The sequence below is a fragment of the Pavona decussata genome, unplaced genomic scaffold (assembly GCF_977016875.1).
Source record: "Pavona decussata unplaced genomic scaffold, jaPavDecu1.1 SCAFFOLD_93, whole genome shotgun sequence".
Lineage (NCBI taxonomy): Eukaryota > Metazoa > Cnidaria > Anthozoa > Scleractinia > Agariciidae > Pavona > Pavona decussata.
Genome location: NW_028145510.1, coordinates 102,501 through 122,500, shown reverse-complemented (window position 1 = coordinate 122,500; position 20,000 = coordinate 102,501). Strand labels below are relative to the sequence as shown.

At 39.7% G+C, this 20,000-nt stretch overlaps 3 protein-coding genes, 1 non-coding gene and 1 pseudogene across 4 annotated transcripts in view; 3 read left to right on the top strand and 2 right to left on the bottom strand.

Moving 5' to 3' along the window:
* LOC146473419 (homocysteine-responsive endoplasmic reticulum-resident ubiquitin-like domain member 2 protein) overlaps positions 1 to 6,352 on the top strand; it is an 11,733-nt gene extending 5,381 nt beyond the window's left edge. The window contains exons 4-8 of the mRNA XM_085118081.1: positions 265 to 407; positions 636 to 776; positions 1,758 to 2,134; positions 2,916 to 2,983; positions 4,373 to 6,352. Coding sequence (XP_084974207.1) covers positions 265 to 407; positions 636 to 776; positions 1,758 to 2,134; positions 2,916 to 2,983; positions 4,373 to 4,579 — 936 coding nt within the window. The 3' untranslated portion in view covers positions 4,580 to 6,352. The remainder of the gene's footprint in view (positions 1 to 264; positions 408 to 635; positions 777 to 1,757; positions 2,135 to 2,915; positions 2,984 to 4,372) is intronic.
* Positions 6,353 to 8,808: 2,456 nt separating this feature from the next.
* Trnak-uuu (transfer RNA lysine (anticodon UUU)) lies at positions 8,809 to 8,881 on the bottom strand. Its single transcript has one exon. It is a non-coding gene; the product is annotated as a tRNA-Lys (tRNA).
* Positions 8,882 to 9,049: 168 nt separating this feature from the next.
* The window catches only part of LOC146473414 (uncharacterized), a 16,709-nt gene continuing 5,758 nt past the window's right edge, over positions 9,050 to 20,000 (bottom strand). The window contains exons 3-13 of the mRNA XM_085118079.1: positions 17,387 to 17,572; positions 16,439 to 16,562; positions 15,750 to 15,925; positions 14,861 to 15,118; positions 14,186 to 14,293; positions 13,173 to 13,733; positions 12,297 to 12,440; positions 11,714 to 11,797; positions 10,728 to 10,886; positions 10,144 to 10,241; positions 9,050 to 9,345 (exon numbers count right to left, since the gene is read on the bottom strand). Coding sequence (XP_084974205.1) covers positions 9,205 to 9,345; positions 10,144 to 10,241; positions 10,728 to 10,886; positions 11,714 to 11,797; positions 12,297 to 12,440; positions 13,173 to 13,733; positions 14,186 to 14,293; positions 14,861 to 15,118; positions 15,750 to 15,925; positions 16,439 to 16,562; positions 17,387 to 17,572 — 2,039 coding nt within the window. The 3' untranslated portion in view covers positions 9,050 to 9,204. The remainder of the gene's footprint in view (positions 9,346 to 10,143; positions 10,242 to 10,727; positions 10,887 to 11,713; positions 11,798 to 12,296; positions 12,441 to 13,172; positions 13,734 to 14,185; positions 14,294 to 14,860; positions 15,119 to 15,749; positions 15,926 to 16,438; positions 16,563 to 17,386; positions 17,573 to 20,000) is intronic.
* On the top strand, positions 17,588 to 19,573 carry LOC146473417 (uncharacterized). The gene has a single exon (XM_085118080.1). It carries the CDS (start codon positions 18,761 to 18,763, stop codon positions 19,349 to 19,351), a length of 591 nt encoding a protein of 196 aa, XP_084974206.1. The 5' UTR covers positions 17,588 to 18,760; the 3' UTR covers positions 19,352 to 19,573.
* Positions 19,420 to 20,000, top strand: part of LOC146473415 (uncharacterized) — a 1,887-nt pseudogene continuing 1,306 nt past the window's right edge.

Sequence of the window (20,000 nt, the reverse complement as noted above, 5' to 3'; positions counted from 1 at the left end):
GCATTGTCTCCCTTCACCCAGCTGTGTAAAGGTGTACTGGAGACATATTGCAACAGTAACCCTGCAATGGACTGGGTGGGGTGGGGGGGGGGGGAGTGTAGTGGGGTGGAAGCAATGCTTCCACACGTAGTTCCTAAATGCTACAGAAACTGGGTTAATCTCTGATTGTATGGGCTAGTCCAGCACAAAGTGCAACTTTACCTTTTTTTGCAATCATCAGTGGTACCAGCTTTATTTTACAATAAGTGAATACCTTAATTTCAGAATGCGCCCAGTGTTCCCAACACAAGTAGCAGCACATCAACAACCTCAGCTCCCACAACGCCTGTCACACCACAGACAGACACTGATGGACTGCGATACAGAGGAGCAAATACACCTACCTATCCACCGTTCAATATTTACCAGTGAGTATCTCCTATAACATTTTTCTTGTTCATATTCAGTGCTTTTCAAAAATAATGGTCAGAACTCAAGCTTCCAATGGACAACCACTTTTCGAAGAAGTTGATGGGAAATGCACTCAAAATTATCTCTGAAAATTTGCTATGTAGGAACACGCCTTGCAACTCTCTACAACGGCCAATTTTAAGCTGTTAAGATGATAAAATATTTTGCTTTGTCTTGTTTCACAGCCAGCAGATGACAAATGTACCTTACAATTTTCCTGCTCAAGGACATGGTTATCCTGTACCACCATTTGTCGCACCACCCTACTGGATGCAGCAGATGATTGCTCAACAGATGGCGGCGGGAAGAATACCTCAACCCAACTAGTAAGCAGCATAGAGACTTGCGTGTATACGACTTTATTAATTCTACAAATGTTTGAGTTAGAAAACTTCGCTGCAGACTTAATTTAATCTGTAGATTACTTTTTATGGCCCATACATGTATTTAACAAAGTTGAGTTGCAAATTGAATGACCAGAGATATGTTGTTGGATGTTTCATTACAGGCTTAGCTTATGACTACTATTTCTGGGTCCAGGTTACTGTGTATGATTCCAAAAGAATCATCTGAGCATTAAACTTTCTTATCAGTGTAAAATTTGTCTGAAGTTATGCACGTGTAATAGAATGTATTCGTATTCTCAGTATTGAATGGGTATACATGTACATGTTGCTTGCAATGAAGACTTTTGCGGGGGAATATATTAAAAACCACATTTGTTTGTGAAAAGATTCTCCTGCTTGAGCCCTGTGTGCAAGTTGTTTCTGTTCAATACTGAGGAATTATGGGAATACGGTCTATTGTTTCTTTGTATGTTGGACATGTTGATCCTGCATGCACAGTAGATTTCCCTAATGTTTACAGAACTGCTGCACTGTTGCTGGTTTCTGTTATTAGATCCCCCTGTTGTGGCTACAACTTAAACTTAACATTCTGAGTTAAGAAGCTCTTTTGAAATGTGGGGTGCTTTCCATTCACCAAAAATTTTCGGTTTGAATTTTCAGAAATTTCAGTCTCGAATGGAACGGGCTTATTCTGGGTCGTCACATGGTCTTTTTTTGCCCCAGGCTTCTTGACGCTGCTTATTGTACATGTTCGACTGGAAGCTTTTGAATGGAACACAAGAATTTTTGAAAATGCTGAAATTTCCACTTTTCGGGAACGCTGAAAAGGTTGTCCTAAATTTTCGAAAATCTTTTCCGGAAAAGATCCTGTTCCATTCTATTCCCACTGGAAATTTTCGAAAATTTCATTGAATGGAAAGAGCCTGTTGATATTGAATATCCTTATCTTTTTATCCTCAGTGGTTATCCACAGATGCCTTACCCCTGGTACCCACAGACAGCAAATTTCCCAGCACCTCAAGCACCGTTCATGACTGCACCACAGACTCCTCCTCCCCCTCAGCAGGCTGCCCAACCAGCACAGGCACCCCAACCACAAGCTAACGAAAATGTTCAAGGAAATGCCAATGCAGGACCGCTCTTTGGTGAAGAAGAAGATGAGGATAATCCAAACCATGATTGGCTGGACAAGATTTACACCCTTTGTCGCATAGGAATCTTGCTGAGTATATTTTGGTTTTACTCATCAACCAGTCGCTTTCTGGTGTTGCTTATCATGTTTGTGTTGATCTACTTGTATCAATCTGGTATTTTTCAGATGTTCCTAAGAAATAGAGGTAAATTTTCTTTCAATTTGTGCCAAACTACTTCCTTCACTTTAAAGTGTTCTCCTTCAGCACCATTATGTATTAATCAATGTTACAACAGCTTAGTTTATTCTGTTTTTAACAGACATTACAGAGGTTAATTTCTTATATTATAGTAGTTGTAGTTGCTGTCATATAACATGGAATTAAGGAACAGTAATCTTCTGCTATCTCTTGCAGAAATTTATTTCCCTTATAATTAACTGCTGTTTACAGTGTATCTGAAGCCTTTTACTGTCTTGAACTCCCTCCATGTCCAACAATTTGCTATTCCCCAAGGTGTTTCAGAAACTTGGTGTGTATCTCTAAAAAAACTCCTGAAAACATTTTGGGGTTGAAAAGCTATTTTGCATGCACAATATTCACTACCAGAAATTTGCCCTTTGACGGTCATGTACAGTAATTTGGAAAGACTTTACAAGATTAAGAGACACATTGGGTTAGCTTGCTTAAAAACAGTTACTACCAACAGATAGAAAATGGTTTGATGCATACTTTTTGGGTCTGAAAAGTCTTGGAATGTTTTGAGAAACAGACCCCTGCGATTCTCATGTTGCAACTGGCAGAAAGTTAAAATTGTGGATTACCTACTTGCAAATTATTGCACATGTGCACTCGTCCTGAGTTAATGAAAATGTCACGTGTCCTACATTCAGCTGTGAATCTCTGCATGTCATCCAGGAAATTATAAATTGTGTTCCCCATCATTTGTGGGTGTTCCATTAATCTTTGTTGGGCATTTCATTTTCAGGTAACAATCGTCAAGAAATTCCACCACCAGCGCCAGAACCACAACAAGACCAGAGGGAGGATGCTAATGTGAGTAACACTAATTTAATTTGTGTTTGGTGATTCTGCTTCACTGATTCTAGATGGTTTTGCATGCCAATGGAAATATTAACCTCCATCATGTCGACATCTGAGGTTACTGCTTTGCATGGAATGAGGAAGCTCAAATAATAGCTGTTGTGGTTTGAATTTTCAAACCAGTTTAATTTTAAATCTGAGTTCTCCCCCAGCAGGAGCCAAATTGCTTGTAGCTTAAAACACACCCTTAGATTCCTTCCATTGTGAATAGAGTATGTCACAGACATGTCAAGTCAAATCAAGTCGAGTTTATTGTGTAGATATGCTTAGCTTTAGTGAGACAGCTCAGCAACTAGTTTTCAGGTATTATACACGAAAATAAAATTAAAATAACTAAACATCGTGGCTACATGTATACAGCTATTTCAATTAATGTTGTCGGTTCAAAGCATAAAGCTAAAAGACAAGACCGAAAGTTTACGTGGGATTTTTATGAATAAATTCATCAAAATCAGTCGTGCCTGGAGAAAACAGTAGGCTGTAATTACAGTAGCAGTACAATGACCTGCACGTGCAGGGATGATTTTGATGAAATTATTCATAAAAAAATAATCCCACAAAACATTGCGGTCTTATCTTTTAGCTTTATTTTGATCCGACAACGTTAATTGAAATAGCTGTATACAAGTAACTATGATAATAAAATGTACGTGTACCAACATGCAAATGATAGCAGTATGCAGGATGTTTGTCACATGAACCTAGTGTAATGACCCTGCTCCCACAAGTTTCCTTGAGTTCAGTGATAGACCATCTGGACTAGTAAGTAGAAGTCGGTTTGACTCCTCTTGGGAGAACTCAGATTTTTTTTGTGAGTATGTCTGTGTGACCGACTGATAACATGTCTTTCGTACTAGGCTTAAGCCCCATTCACACCAACAAAACATGTTTAATTAAACCAGGTTTAACAAAATGAAAATTGGTAGCAGACAGCTGAACCATCAGCTTTGACATAGGATTCGAGCGAACTTTAACTTATGCTTTTATTTGTGCTAAATCTGTAGTTGACAAAAAACCGAAAGTGGCTTTTGTGAAAGAAACAATTTTAAAGTATGTTTAATAAACAGCTTTTAAACGTGTTTAAGCCTTGCTGTGAATGGGGTATTAGAAACGTACCAAAATCCTTTGCCATCCAACCATTTAATTAAATAAAGTATAAACGTGTGAGTTTGAAGAACTGCATCTCACAAATCTAATATTTAGAACGAATGTTGCTCTGTTAAATCCTGCATCCTTGTAATCTAAATCTTAGATTTGTGAGATGAAGTTCTTCCGACTCACGTTTATAGTTTAGAAACATACCATAAGCAATTTTATTGATTCAATAAGTTTAATGTACAGGCACAAAACACACCACAAGAGGATATAGCTGATGGCAACACAGGACAGAGCACAGAAGACAGTGATCCCAATGACATAGATGATCCTACAGAGCCATTGGCCCCACCCTCCCCACCCCCAGGACCATCCGCGGCAACCGTGGCCTACAACTTTGTCACTTCATTTTTCACATCACTCTTTCCAACTGGACAAGGCATCCAGAATTGATTCTTTGAGGATAGTCTTGAAAATTTTGCATTCCTATCAGTAATGGATGGCATGTGGAATGAAATGTCCTTGTGGCTTATTTATGGAATATTTCTATATGGAGAAAGAAAAGATAATACAGTAATTTGTGCTATATCTGTGCTGTATGACTTACAATTCAAGGCAGTTTTTGAAAGTTAGTTAGGATATGTTCAAGTACTAGTTAAGGTCAAAGAGTTCATCAGAGAGATATTTTTATACACTTGTACATAGCATAACATGCCGTGTACAGGGAATAATTATCTTTATGTTTTATCTCTAGATTAAGTAGGCCTTTCAAAACTATTCCTATTCAACGTGAAGCTGTAATCTTCCTTATGAATTTGATATTTTGGGTTATTATCTTCCCCGGTCTACTTAAATTTATAGAATGTCTTCGACAAGAAGAAGTAGTTGCCTATGAAAAAGTGCTACAGTCAATTGGTTTGTGAAATGTAGCTATGATGCAGAAGGAAGCCCTGAAATTGAACACTGTTTTTAAGCAGATTGGGCTGTTCTCATGTTTCAATTAACCCTTCAAGCCCCACTGAACAGTGACGAGCTTTTATTTTTACCTTGCAATATTACCACTTCCTCAAATATACAAGTATTGGGAATAGCGGAAACGGTAACCAACGATGAGTCGTCTTGGATGTTTAAACAGACTTGTAATAACATGGTAATTGTATGTACAGGGATCAGTGAGGAGAATCGTTATGTGGACGTTGGTGCGTAAAGGATTAAGAAATGGGGAGTGTATTGTCCTTCTTTTCCCTCTAGCCACCTGTGCCTTCATTTACGTTGTTTTGTTGTCGAAAGAAGGGTAGACACCGAGCGAACGAAGTAGAGATTGTGCTTTGTTAGTTCAGTGAAAGAGAGGGTCGCGCAAGATGCCACTCTACATACAAGTGCCTTTCATCCATTTACCTTCATTTGTCTCCGGTTAAGTGTTAATCATAAATTTCATTCACGAGGATGTGTAAAACGTAAAGAACGTTATTTGATTTTACCATTGCAAAGATGGGAGAACGTTGACTGCAACACAAGGGCAAGAGAAACTTATTGTGCTCGTGATAATGATTACAGAAGTAACCTTTTTTGTAGTGTCGTTCACAAGGGTCTGTTTACCTTGCATCTTCACTGGCCAACAGTCAAGAATCACATCCTCGAAATTCCCCTCTCCAGAAAGTGTTAGAAGACCGGCACACGTAAGAGAGTGTGAGATCGTTTTCGATTGATAGAGAGATGGACATCGCCCGGTCGAAGAAGTGTATTTTCAGCATTTTCTTGGAGAAGAATAGCTCTTGTAAAATGGTTTCACCTAAAAGAGTATTTCCTCTACAACTGAGTGGGAAGAAATTTTTCATCAGCACAATCTCCATCCGTCTGCCCAAACGATCCCATTATTGCTAATTCGTATCAATCCCTCCATAGTCTCTGGAATGGGGAATTGTAGGTTCGAGGAGATATTAGTGGTATTTAGTAACTGAGAGGTTCAGTGAAATTAGATTGGCCCCTCCGGATTTTCTGATTGGTTTCATGATTTGGCAATAAAGTTTGAATCTGGGTTTGAGTTATTGCCGAGATACCTAACAGTTCTAATTTGTAGATACAAATGATGTAAATAAGGGTTGACAAATAGTTATGTAAATAACAAGGGAAATTTAACTTACCTATGAGGAATTACGGTAAAAGCAGCTTAAAGAAATACCTGCCTTTCAAGGTAAGGTAAGGAAAATAAACATTTTTGTCTCATTTTTGCTCTTGTCGTCTGTTTAATGAGTACAAGAACCCCTCCTTTCCCCTCCCCCCCCCCCCCCCTCCTCACACGCACGGAAGATTGGCTTGTTGTGGTTCTGGTCTCTGCGTGGGGGCGTGGTTTTGAAACCCACTCTGACACCACGTAGATCGGGAGGAGAGGAACAACCACGCCGCAAATCAAACGAAGCAAGTTTAACTCGCTGAAACGCTACTGGTCAGCGGCTATCGAGCACATGGCTCAATAATTTAGGCTAGTTACAAACATTCTAACGTGATATTCGCACATAATTGCGTCGACGAAGGAGACGCTTCCTAATCGAGTCGTCCCAATACTGTCCATCATGCCCAGCGCGCGTGTTCCTTAGCGCAAAAAATCGAGAAAATATGTAGGTGCAAAATCGCACCGTCACAATAGAATATGACAGTCCATCATGCCCAGCGCGTTTCGTACCCAGTGCCTACCGCTGTAAATGTTCCTAAGCGCGAGTTATCGAGAAAAGAGGTTGTATATCGGATGGTATTGATATAAAAATAGATATTAATAATGTTTTGAAAAAACACACATACACACGCGCGCGCGCGCGCGCGCTCGTTTCGTGTATATAACCCTTGCTCAGCGTGGAGAAAACCGCTTTTTGTACTAAGAATCTACCTCTGTGCACATGCATGTTACTAAGGGCGAGAAATCGAGAAAAGGTTGAATATCGGATATGATTGATATAAAAATAAATATTAAAAAGTGCAAAAATGGTTTAAAAAAAACGCAGACGTTTCTTCAGTGTGGTCATGTCATGCATCTCCGAGGAACTTTTCTTTCACCGTTCATTATAAAAACGTCACAATAGCATCTTAACGACGACGCGCTATAATCTTTGATTACTACTAGTATTATGTAGAATATTATTCTACACTCTCTATTTCGTTTTCAAGCAACCTTTCCTCCGTGAGGAGCCCCAAGAGCGCCAACGTATGAAGCTACACACTGAGTGATTTGTCCCTACCTTTCGTACTTCCGAGCACCGGGCGATTTGCCCTGCAACGACAACAAAACGGTCTCGGAGAACATCTGAAAGATTTACAATAATTCTCTTTTTTGTACAGGGCTGTGAATGTGTACAAGCTTTTCGTACTGCATAAATAATCCGTTTGCATATGAGAGCATCAATCTACACAAAAAAAATGTAGATTTCTCAAGAAACAATATCTACACAACTAACGGCCACAATAAACCTTGTTCGTGCTCTACGTCTTAGCGTGTGACCGAATTTCCCTAATCATGATGCGATACGAAAATTGATGCAGAGCGTCTTTATTTTAGAGTTTAAATAAAACAAGCTGTTTATTTTCCTTTCTGTCTCTGTAAACTTCCTGTTGAATATATCGCTAATTCTTTCATTATTTGGCCGGCTCATAAGTTAGGTGTGCCAATGGCCAGTGTAAGGCGGTCTGACCAACAAGCAATGGCCGATTCTATACTAGAGACTCATTATCCGTCTGGACGATTCCTCTTGAACGATGCAAAGAGGGAAGATAGTTCGTCCAGACGCATAATGCGTCTTGTGCCCGTTTTTATTCTAGAGACGCATAACCAGACGAACAGGGAATGTTTGTCCAAGTTCGTCGAGACGGATAATGCGTCCTCTAGAATAAACACGGACAATGTATCCTAAGATTCGTCAGAATCGTACGCATATTCGGATTCAGTTAATTCAAGGTCGCTTCAACTGTAAGCTACTGTATATATAAAAAACAAAATGTTGTTTAGACTATGTTGCGCACTTGGTGGATAAAAATAGTGGTAAGTTGTATTCTAGCGCAAAATATAAAATAAAATACCACACGTTTCGAGGCTGTTGCCTCTTCATCAGTAGTATGTTGCAACTGAATGTACGCTAGAATACAACTTACCACTAGTTTTATACTGTATATATAGTCGCGGTCCTCTCAAAAAATCGGACACGATGTTGCAGCTAGCGGAAAAACAATTAAATAAGAATATGAGTGCCCGGCTCAGGAAGAATCGAAAGAATTAACTGTTCTTTTGTTCTCTAGTTGGGATTTTCGGGCTCCTTGTCAGATAAGCTACGATGAAGAAAACAACTGAAGCAGGAAACAAGGTATAATTTAAAAAAAAAACACAACACTTTATAACTTTATATGTTTCGACCGTTAAAACAAATTATAACTTAGAAGTCGAAGCGAAATATATATGCATAACGAGCGCGTTGGTTGTTCATGGGTTGCATTGTAATCAAGAAAACTGCAAAAAAAAAAAAAAAAAAAAAGAAAAAGAAAGAAAGAAAGAGAAAAGAATAGGATTGCTTCAAGGTATTCGCCAAACAACTCCTTTAACATCTGTCATCTGAGGTCTGTAAAGAAAGTATTTTTTCCTCAAATACAATTAAATAACTTTGAACTAAAAAAAAGAAAGAGAAAGAAAAAGAAAAGCCCGCCCGATAGGGGACTTGAACCCATGACCCTCAGATTAAAAGTCTGATGCTCTACCGACTGAGCTAACCGGGCTCTCGACGGACCAGAGTCTGGTTTTCCAGACGCTAGTTTTCAAACGCCGGACCAGCGTACGAGGCACCGACTGTACACTGTCTTTTTCTCAGTAAGTGGATAAATGTTTTCAGGCTCGAGTAATAAACTCATTGACGAACAAGTATGACAAAGTGTGCATGCTACGTAAAAAGATGTAATTGTTTATTTTGTCTTTAAAACTAAGCCCAAAAATGTTAAAATGTAAAATGTAAGCTTTGTTTTATGAACTTCCATGTCTTGCTAGTAAAATCCACATGATACCCTGTAACAATCTTCCAGACAGCCTGGTTTGCCTGTGCTGATCAAGCATCGCACCCATACACCTCCACTCTCATGCATACGTAATTATACGTCACTGGATAAAATCTGACGTATCGTGCAGTGACGCCACGTTCCAAGACGTTTACGACAGGTGTAAAGTGATCACAATTGCCTCTGAAAATCTGAAATTGTTAAGTAAGGACTTAGATAAAGTCGGTTTTCAAAGCTTCCACGAGGATGAGAACGTAAATACACACGAGTTAATACGGACATCTTAGGGATCACTGATCTGATCCGCCCGTATTAACCGGGTTCACATGAATGATACAATTTGTACGTTGTATTGTTTTAAAGGGAACATACATCATCACACAACACACAGTGAATGCAACTAATGTAAATCGATTCTTCGCTATATCACTTCAACAGAGTTCTGACAACCTGGAGGTTGTGGTTCACAAGGGTTGCGTTTTCCAAACAGAAAAGTTCCAGATTGTGAAACTAAATTTAGACCCATTCTGCCTTTACACATAAAAAGGGAGTTTGCCATGAGGGACATTGAGCTTCAATGAACGCATTTCAACTAAAAGACCAGTACAATAATAACAGTTTGCGCAACATTGCGCGTAGTAAATAAATAAATAAATAAATAAATAAATCAGTCAATCAATAAATGAAAAAATTAACTGTTTCAGTGCATCCACACGCTGCTGGAGTACAAATGTGAATCGAAGTAGAATAATAAAAGCACGCACTCTCATGATTCATCACTACGTTACAATCATGACCCTGGAACATTGAGCTCCTTGCCTTAATTCCAGCGTGTGTTTAACACTAAAATCGTTGCCTACAATATTAAACTCAATGGCAGTATCTTGTTTTACTTCTGTATTCTGCACAGAACACTTAAGGGTGGGAACAAAGTGCACGTTTTCTGTACGCAAAGTCGGACTGTCTGCCCGCGCGTTCTCGATTCCTACCTGGTCTTCTCCGTTCTTTTTATGATAGTCCCAAGTGGTCCCGTCTTGACTGAAAGCAAGTTTGAATGATTTCACGTGCTCATAATACTTGTGCCGACCTGGAATTTGAACCAACAAAGATCAGAGCGGAAATATTAAGGACGACAGACTCTTTTTCGTCATGCCCTTGTACAAAACAAATCAAAATCAGCTTGACCAAATTTTACAATTTACAGTTTGTCGTGGTTCGTAATTGAAACCAGTAAGTAAAAGCATAACTAAGCATACATCTGCTAAGGAGGAGAGCAGGAATGGCGCTGTGGTGAGAGCACTCGCCTCCCACCAATGTGGCCCCGGACTCGGCGTCATATGTGGGTTGGTTCTCGTCCTTGCTCCGAGAGGTGTTTTCTCCGTGTACTCCTGTTTTCCACTCTCCTCAAAAACCAACACTTCTAAATTCCAATTCTATCTGGAAAGTGTCACCAGTAAGTTCTCTGTGCTAAATACATTGATACTTACATAAAGAGATTTATTTATTTAATGAGCTAAAAAATCACGAAGAACTTAAAGATGTGAAACAAAACAAAATTTGAGTAAAGTATGACCTTGAGTGCCAACACCGGTGATGTATCTGTTCGTTCCAAGGTCCACTTGCAGCCACTGGTTCTTTGGTGTTGCTGCGCACCAGGCCCCGACTCGTTTGGTTTTGAAATCGTCAGTGAAGTACATTCGTGCATTGCGAGCACCGCAATCCCATCCTGCACCTGGTGAACAAAGGTTTAAATAAGGATGAAGGGTAATGTTTTGATGAATGTCAACAACTGGGATTAGGGTATGAAATGCACAAAATGGTAACATAGAAAGACTGGAAAACAGTAAATTCTTCAATTGAAAATCATGGAGAGAAACGGAAGCACGAATTCGCGAAGGTAACAGGGCCAAAAGTTTCACTTTCTATTCCCTCTTTCCGCAAAGAAAGCGCGCGTTTGTATGACGGAAGAACGCAAAAAAAAAAAAAAAGAAAAGAAAAAGCGTCTGTTTTGCAGTCTGCTGGAAGAATGAACGACGCCTTTAAGTACGTTTGGAGGTGCGTCAGGAAAACATTCGTGAGCGAAATGAGTTGCAATTGGTTAGCATTGTAGTTTGAATGAAACCATGCTTAAGCTGCTAAGTGCTGAAGATAAAACATTTTAACCTCCAAATAAATTTGACTGGTTTTGAAACACTATTCTAACCAATCTCGTTTCGTTATAGTTGTATAGGTGCGAACGTTTGCTCAACACACACCTAACAGCTGACCTAAGTCACATTTTGATTACATCATCACATTTTACCCTGTATATGTTTAAACATCTAGGACTAAGAGCGGGATACAAAATTAATTCAACTGTTTGTCTTCTTTAATCAACGAGGCGAGATTGAATGCTAAAGTTCATCAACTGACGTTTCGACAGTCTTGGGTGTGAGTGCGTCATTCGAGTCAAAACTTGATTAAAGGCCGAGGCTGCTTAACCATTAGTTAAAATCCTCAGTTAATATGTAAATAAAAGCAAAATCCTAGTTAGCTTCCATAGTTCTACGACCTACTTACCAACGTGAAGCGCCGAGGAAGCGGAGAAAGCACTGTCCGGTAATTTGAAATCCCAGCCAATTCCAAGAGGATTGGAACAAGGAGCTATATAAGGAAAGACAAAATGATTCAGTGAACGATGATAGAGTGGATCTTACTTTAAGTACGGCCTTTCTTCATACAAACAACCATTCCGACAAAATACTACTGAGTTATACTAACAACTTGCCCTTTTTTTTATCGGGATAGTCGTACTGCAAGCGATGAAACTAACGGAAAAAATCAACTCACGGGTGGAGTATGGGGGTATTCAGCTCCGGTTAGCCTGAATAGCTCTCCGATTAGCTTAATTTAGGTTAGGTAGCTTGCGGTTGGCATTTATATTGAGGATTAGGATATGTACCCCATCTGCCCGGGAGTTACTGTCACCCGAAAATAACACGCAAACCTGGCCAAAACTAATCAAATCAACAGCAACCCAGCCTCGTTCCCAGGGTAGGAGATACCCTGGGAACGAGTTTGGCAGCAACCCCATGCGATCCTTCGCAGGGTGGCAATTTTTGGAATTTTCAAACTCGTATGCATTATGCCAGATTAAACTAACCCAAGGGCTTCACTGGCTGTTTGTCACATCGCTTGGATCCACAGCTCTTCTTGCAGTTTTCCTCCATCCAGCTCGGGTTGGCAGAACACTGGCCTGCCCGGGCAAAATCTGGGCAGCTTGGATGCCTGTCCTCGCATTTCATGCCTGTGAAAATGGAAAGCAGAACTAAGATGTTCAATAGTTATGTAAAGCGTGTTTTCCCGTTTCAGTTTTCATCAGCCATTTTGCACCTAACTCATATATCTTAACAAGCGTCAACTGATTCCAAAACCAAGTGGTTCACGTAAATGTAAAATAGTGATCTGTTTCTGAAAAGTAACGAATTCGGAGAGTACATGGAATTTGCCTGCAGAAGAGGCAGGCCTAGCATAAAGCGACTCTCCCTCACCCCTCTTACTCCTTAGGTAGGACCCTGGGGCCGAATTCACGAAACTGACTTGAGGTAAGACAAATTCATTTTATTATTTCTAAACAACAGGCTTTTGAAGTCAGACAATATATAGGACACGGCATATCCCAAGGTGGCCTCGTGAATTATTTTCCTTTTATACCAAAGCTAGACTGTTTGTAAACTTGACTTAATGGTTATCTTCATTTCTCACCGTAACTTCACGTATGACCAGATAAAACTATTTCACAATCCTTGAGAATGATATATTATTCAGTTATGACACAGGCAAACTCGGAAAAAGAAATTCCGAGTGCTCCTATCAGGAGTCGAAGCTAAGACCTTCCGATTACTAGTTCGGATGCTCTACCACTGAGCTACAGGAGATTCGTGGGAGCTAAGGCCATTAAACTAGGTTCATCAGTGGGACAAACATCCTGCATACTGCTACTGCTTACAATCCTTTTTATTCGATCATGGAGCTTTACCTGTGGGTTTTTCTGGTATTATAATAGGTGGACGAGGGGTGGCTGTCACCGGAGGCTTGACTGTTGTGAGTGGCTTGGTTGTTGTAGATTCCTGTGGACTAGTTGAGGTTACGGGTGAAGGAGTATTTGACGGAGTAGGAGTCTTGGGAGAGGATGGTGTATTCGGTGGAGAAGGGGTCTGGGGAGGAGGAGGTGTATGAGGTGGAGGAGGGGTCTGGGGCGGAGGTGGAGTCTGTGGAGGAGGAGGGGTCTGGGGTGGGGGAGGGGTTTGGGGAGGAGGTGGAGTCTGGGGTGGGGGTGGGGTCTGGGGCCGAGTCGTTGGCCTCTTCGTTGTGGCCTTTTTTGTCGTGGGCGTAGGTCGCTTTGTTGGACGAGTCGGTCTCGCGGTTGGTGGCTTGGGTTTAGCTGTCGGAGGCTTTGGTTTAACAGTAGGTGGTCTGCGGCAGAGGTTGCAGCTTTTCTTGCAGTAAGTCCTTGTGTATAGATTTGTTCGGCAGTAGCCTACTCTAGCCCAGGAAGAACATTGGTAGTGATGATCTCTGCAAGACTGAACTGGTCTACCTGCAAAGGAAAGGAAACGTGGGATTTGCCTCTGCAGTCAAATTCTGTATTTCTATCCTTTGACTCTTGTTTCAAAGTCCCTAATGTTAAATGCCATTGAAATGAAAGCTGTTAAACGTTACTGTCCTTTGGTTCCGTTTTAATTTATTATGGCTGAAAGAGGAGGTAATTTTTAAGTGCGTAGATGAAATCCTTACGTGTGGCCATTTGAATGAAAGCTATTGAGTAGCATTTTCTTTTGGCGTAGTTTACTTTGGTGTACAAGCTCAAGGTAGAAACAAAGTGCCGTTAAAGATGGCTATGACTTTCAGTAGTCGGTAGATGACTCTCTACCTAAGTAATTTCTTTCAACTTTCTTTTACGTTTGTAGAAGTCCGTCATGATTTGTGACACATAAATTTTAAATTGTTGAAGAGTTAACCTCCACACCCCTCATCTCTTAAAATACTTACATTTTCGGCAGCTTGCTCTACAGTATCTGTTCATGTAACTTGGGTTTCGCCAGCACTCTCCTCTCCGAGCCCAAAAATTACAGTTTCTGCTATAATCTCTACATGGTGCTGACAACAAAAACAGTTGAATAAATTGTATGTACTTTTATAATGCAATCTTCTCCTGTGGTTTGAAGTCACATAAATTTTCGAATTCTTCCACCTCCTTGCCGTGTTGGTATTAGATTATATCAAGCACTCTCGCCATTTTTTCTTTCTTATTTTTTCTTTTCCTCTAGTGGCCTGCCATTTTCCTTACTAGGGATAATGCTCAGTTGGACATTTATGGGTTCACGTACACCTCAGCACTTAAACTTTCATTGCAGAGTTAGCTCTGTGCGCAATCATCATTTATATTATGCCCTTGAACGCCTGTACAACTTATAGTTCCCTCCGGCGTCATGTGTCGCATAAGGCACAAAGCTTCAACACGTTTATATCCCTTAAACTTGATTAGTATAGAGAAAAGGTAGCAAAAAAATTATTGAAATTACTTTGACGGTTATTGACTATCATATAAATACTATTTGCACCAGGTTGGCACTAATTATTAAAGAATGATAGACGGTTAATTGAATGGCTGGCGAAATAGAAAGGGGTATGTATTTGTAACATAGTAAGACACAAGGCTTTTACCAATCTGTCTGCGTTTCCTTCTGAAAGGATCCTCCTCAGTTGATCTGCAGCCGTACATCATGTTTGTCTGGATGGCGTCAAGATCGCTCAAAGCCTTGTAGGGTTTCCTCCCGTTCAAAGGTTGCAGAGCTCGTAGCGTTGGCTGTCCATTTTTGGAGAAGGCGTTGAAAGGATAATGCATGATGGAGCCATAGTCGTACGGCAAACCGAGGGAGTCGATTTTGTCCCTACCATACTTTGCGAAGGCACTTTCATAACCTCGAGAAACGCAGTGCCAAAATATTACTTTACCAACATGAAATTCACAATCAAACATTGGCTTCAGTTACCTTCAAACCTTAAAAAAATACTTGTTACTGATGTGACAGTCATTATTGAAATGTGCCGGGTTATCAATAAATGACACTTTGCATGTAAAACATTTTTACTGAAAATGAAGATTTTGCAGAATCTGAGGCATAGCTAGACACGCGATTATCTTCAAGAAAGGCGGCGATGTGAAGAAGAAGAAGAAAAAAGACCAGTTAACTCTGACAGTGGCAAATAAGGGGCTTGTGAACGAAGACCTGGAATCGAATAGTGGCCGCGAAGGAACAGGAGATGAAGTGAGGAGATCGCGAAACTCGCTTACAATCCACTGAGTTCCTTGATGAAGACAGATTCTGCTACACAGCGCTTGCGCGTTGTAGGTGAGAGGTTCCTCTTGGTACTAACCAAAGAGGAACGTAGTTTATTATGGGAGCGAAATTGTGCCCACGTACATAAAGAAGAGACTGAGACGGGACTTTTTGAAAACTAACTAGCTCCGCCATGCGTTGAACTGTTTAGCTTTTTTGGCTGCATATTGTATATATGAAACAGCAAAACAACAACAACAACAACAAAATACCTGGCAGTATGTTCTGCTTTTGCACCTGAACATAACTATCTCTATCTGGGCGGCTTTGTTCATGCCAGAATCCAACAGCATGACCGATCTCATGTACCATCACGTGATTGTATTCACAACCAAACCCTACGGACAGGGACGTTTTTCCGCCAATACGACCAACATTACACCAGCACCTGATAATAATGATAATAATAAAAATTAATTACGACTAAAGCACAAAAGCGCTTTCTTAAACGAGTAAGTCTTAATTTGCATCCTTAAAATGATAAATAGATGACACATTTCTTATAAAACGAGGAAGGTTGTTCCAAAGCTTAAGGACAGCTTGACGTGGAAGGATCTATCCCCAAGTGTAGCTAGAGACTTACATGTTGAATAGTTTAGATTAAAGCCGCTTTTCGATCGAAGATTGTATCAACCAGTGTCCCTAATTGAGATAAGCTGGAGCCAATCTACGAGCAGCTTTAAAAGTCAATAATAAAACCTTAAAATCAGTACGATATTTCACAGAAAGCTAAAGCAACGCTTTAATCAAATGGGTGACATGGCAGAATTTGCTCTCCCAGAAAACTAATCGCACAGCCTCATTCTGCACTCTTTGCAAACTTTGCAATTGACAGGCGGGTAAAACATATATTAAACAAGGCTTTGAAGCTTTAAATAAAGTGTTTGTTTTCTTTACTTACCCCTTTTGTCTAAAGAACCACAAATAATCTTGTTGAGATGTTCTTTTCACGAATCTGATGCACGTTTTGGTTTCCCATTCCTTCATGGCTGACGTAATGGAATTCAGTGCATCGGGCATGTTCTCTGTGCAGGTGGTAAAGAAAATATTGCATATGTTTTATTCCCTTGCGTAACTGTTTACTCTTCCAAACATTCATTAGAACAGTTTTCTCTTGAGTTTCATTACTAATTTGCGTCTGTTTGGTCCTGTTTCATCACTGTGATTGGTTAAAAAGACTCCTGTTACTTTCTCAACTAATTAGAAGCAAAACTAAACCATTCGTCACTTTTTCCACACATTTTGCCGCGCTTGAAACCTGTTAAATGTTGATTCGAGTGCTGATTGGCTCATTTTTTTTTTTTATCTGTCGTGATTGGCCAGAGTGATTACTTTGAATCCTCACTAAAGAAGACATCACTCAATTACCCAGCACGGGACACATAATAATAACAATAATAATAATAATAATAATAATAATAATAATAATAATAATAATAATAATAATAATAATAATGATGATGATGATAATAAAAATAATAATTTTATTTATTTTTTAAGTGTTTTCATCGCGATAAACAGAACTTTTAGTATTTAGATTGAGGATTTTATGGATGATAAATAGTTTTAAAATTTATTTACTAGGATTTTTATGATTAGAAGTTCGGAGTTTAATTGTATGGACTTTGGTCGCTACATTGATTGGCTACGGCTGGCCGCCCAATCATTGTTTAGGTAATCTGGGCATCCAGAAGTTTTAACTGCCATTTTATAATAATAATAATAATCTTTATTGAGAATGCCTAAGTCACATGCACGCTTTGCGGACCTATTTTTCGTCAAAAAAAATATAGAAGTAAAAATGAAATGCAAACAAACAAGTAAAAAGGCTAATGCCGTCTATACTTACTCAAACTGCAGTCAATCTCGTAGGGAATGATCCCGTTAGGCCAGCGAAGACGATTATCACCTTCTGCCGCTCGACTGGCGTTATTGCCTCTAATGTCACCATGAATATCTATATTCATTCTTTGTTCCTCAGTCAAGTCTATGTCTCCTTCAAACACGTTATCTGGAAGCGGTGGACTGGAGAAATCTGTGAGGTTAAACACGTTTAATTCGCTTTGGAAGATTTAATAATAACTTAATAATGATTATCCTAATATACTGATGGTAATACACTTATCTTACATCTCGTAAATTAAATATTCTTGATCGATATTTAACAATTATTCTATAAGCATCTCACATCCAACAAGCGTAATTGGAATAAATGTTTTATTAGAAACAATCAAGAAATATTGCTAGATCTTGCTGATTTCGCTTTGCAAGAACAATCAGACGACAATTTAATGGTCGCTATTTCTCAGGCATGGTATAATGGCTCATATACCATGGTCGCTTAGCCAATCAAAACACTGGAATTGCATTATACAATGAACCAATTTAAATAATTCTCCTCTGTCTTGTCACCAGAACTGATATATAATGGATGGGAACAGACCACACCCGGCAACATGAGGGAACGAAAACCTTTTGCCCAACAACGGGGTTGCGGTTTGCGCGTGTTAAATTGTACCGCAATAATTAAAGACAACCAGGAAATTTTACAGGGATTACTTGATGATGATGGATTTTCCTCTCGATACCACAGATGAGCAGGCAGACAAGTCATTTGCCGAGGTGGGTCCTCATGTGGGAATGAAGACCAATTCGTGACGCACACGAGCGGTCACAGATGGTGCATGAATCAGTCCACAGAAGCGGGTCGCTGTTTCCTCCTCTCTTTCTTTGCAAGGATCGCAGCTGCTGGTTGACTTCAAAGTCTTTCGTGCCTTGAGTGCACTGGTATGTCCAAAGAGCTCTGTCACAGGCAGTTGCTTCCCAAGAGTTCACGTCAATGTTGCAGCTCTTGAGGTTCGCGTTCAGAGTGTCCTTGTACCTCTACAAGGGTTACTTACACCGTTTTTAAATCAAACTGTAAAATAAGCGTTTGCTTAAACAAGCAAAAGCAGAAGATTTTCCGCCAAAGCGTCTTTTCTAAGTTTTTTATAAACGTCGTGTTTTAAAGTTTTTTTTCAAGCTAGAGTCCGACACGTTTAAGATTGTATTAGTAAGAAAACTGTTGAGGCGCGCGTAGCGCGCTCAACTGGGTGTCATGATTATGACGTTTATTTGCGCGCGCTGAAAAAAGGAAAAGGAATGAAAAGAGAAACAAAGCCGACGATTCAAGATATTATTATTCTCGGCAAAGGAACAAAAAACAGCTTTTGCATTGTGGACCATGGAACAAGGTGTGAATGAAGTTGAAGTGTTGCTTATGCGGCTTAAGAAAACTACCACAGAGCTCATACCTTCATTTGAGGAAATTGTGGAGCGGCAAGCTGAAAAGCTGGCAAGAAAGCAGAGGAAAGAAATGCGAAAGATGTTCAAGACTGAACAGGAGGACGCGAACAATGAATACAAAAGGATGAAACTTGAAACAGAGAAACTTATCAAAGACATTCGTAAATGTACAAGAAAGAAAGCTGAGGAAATCAGACGAGAGCACAAATCACACTTGAGAGCTATTGTTCAAAAAGAAGGACTAAAGAACAGAGAACAGCTTGAAAATGCTACTAAAGAAACTAGGAATCAAACTATCACCGAAGAAAAATTATGCGGTGAATTTCAATCCAAGGAAACCTCCGAAAGTTCGGATTCCGTTCCGTCAATGCCGCCAGGTTGCGCCACTTGTGGGAAAGAAAGTACTTGGTTATATTTTTGCGCAGCTTGTAAAGTTACTAGATACTGTAACGAAATGTGCCAGACGAAAGACTGGGAAAAACACAAGGACACTTGCGTTGGATTATACCACAGTCAGCTGCAGGAATAATTTATTAGGTGATATGTAGTGACCAACGACTCGTGTAAAAATTATTCTTTCTTTTTAGTATAGCCTCCATGTCTTTAGACAATGTATTTTTGTCTTGATTGTAATAGTTTGACTTTCACATCTGTTGAGAGGAGGCATTTAATAAAGGTTTTATTACAAAGACTTAATTCGCCAGTTACAAATAAATTAAGTACGTCTTACACTTTTACAATAATCTGTTCATGTTGTCCTTCAGCAGCGTGGTTAAAAATATATAAAACTGTTCAATTGAGGCCTTAAACTGCTGTTTAAAAGTAAAAACTAAAATCCAAGCTTTCGCCGATCAATCGGCGAAAGCTTGGATTTTAGTTTTTACTTTTAAACAGCAGTTTAAGGCCTCAATTGAACAGTTTTATATACTTTTACAATACTTAAACGATGGTTCAAGAACAATTTTGATTGCTTTTAAATTACTGATGCTGAGTTTGGCTCAAATTGTGGCTATACAAAGTCAAGTTATGCGCTTGATCGAGAATGGCCGATATGGGAGTGTGGCATGTTTAATTTATAGCGCCTTTGAACAAAGGAATGTTTTTAGCTGGTGATTGCGAATGCGCATGTTAGTGGAAGGTACGTGGGAACAAAAGATGGCTTAACCTCGATATATGGA

Bases quoted from the DNA above. Each gene is read 5' to 3' on its own strand.
- LOC146473417 (XM_085118080.1), top strand. From the start codon at position 18,761: ATGGAACAAGGTGTGAATGAAGTTGAAGTGTTGCTTATGCGGCTTAAG.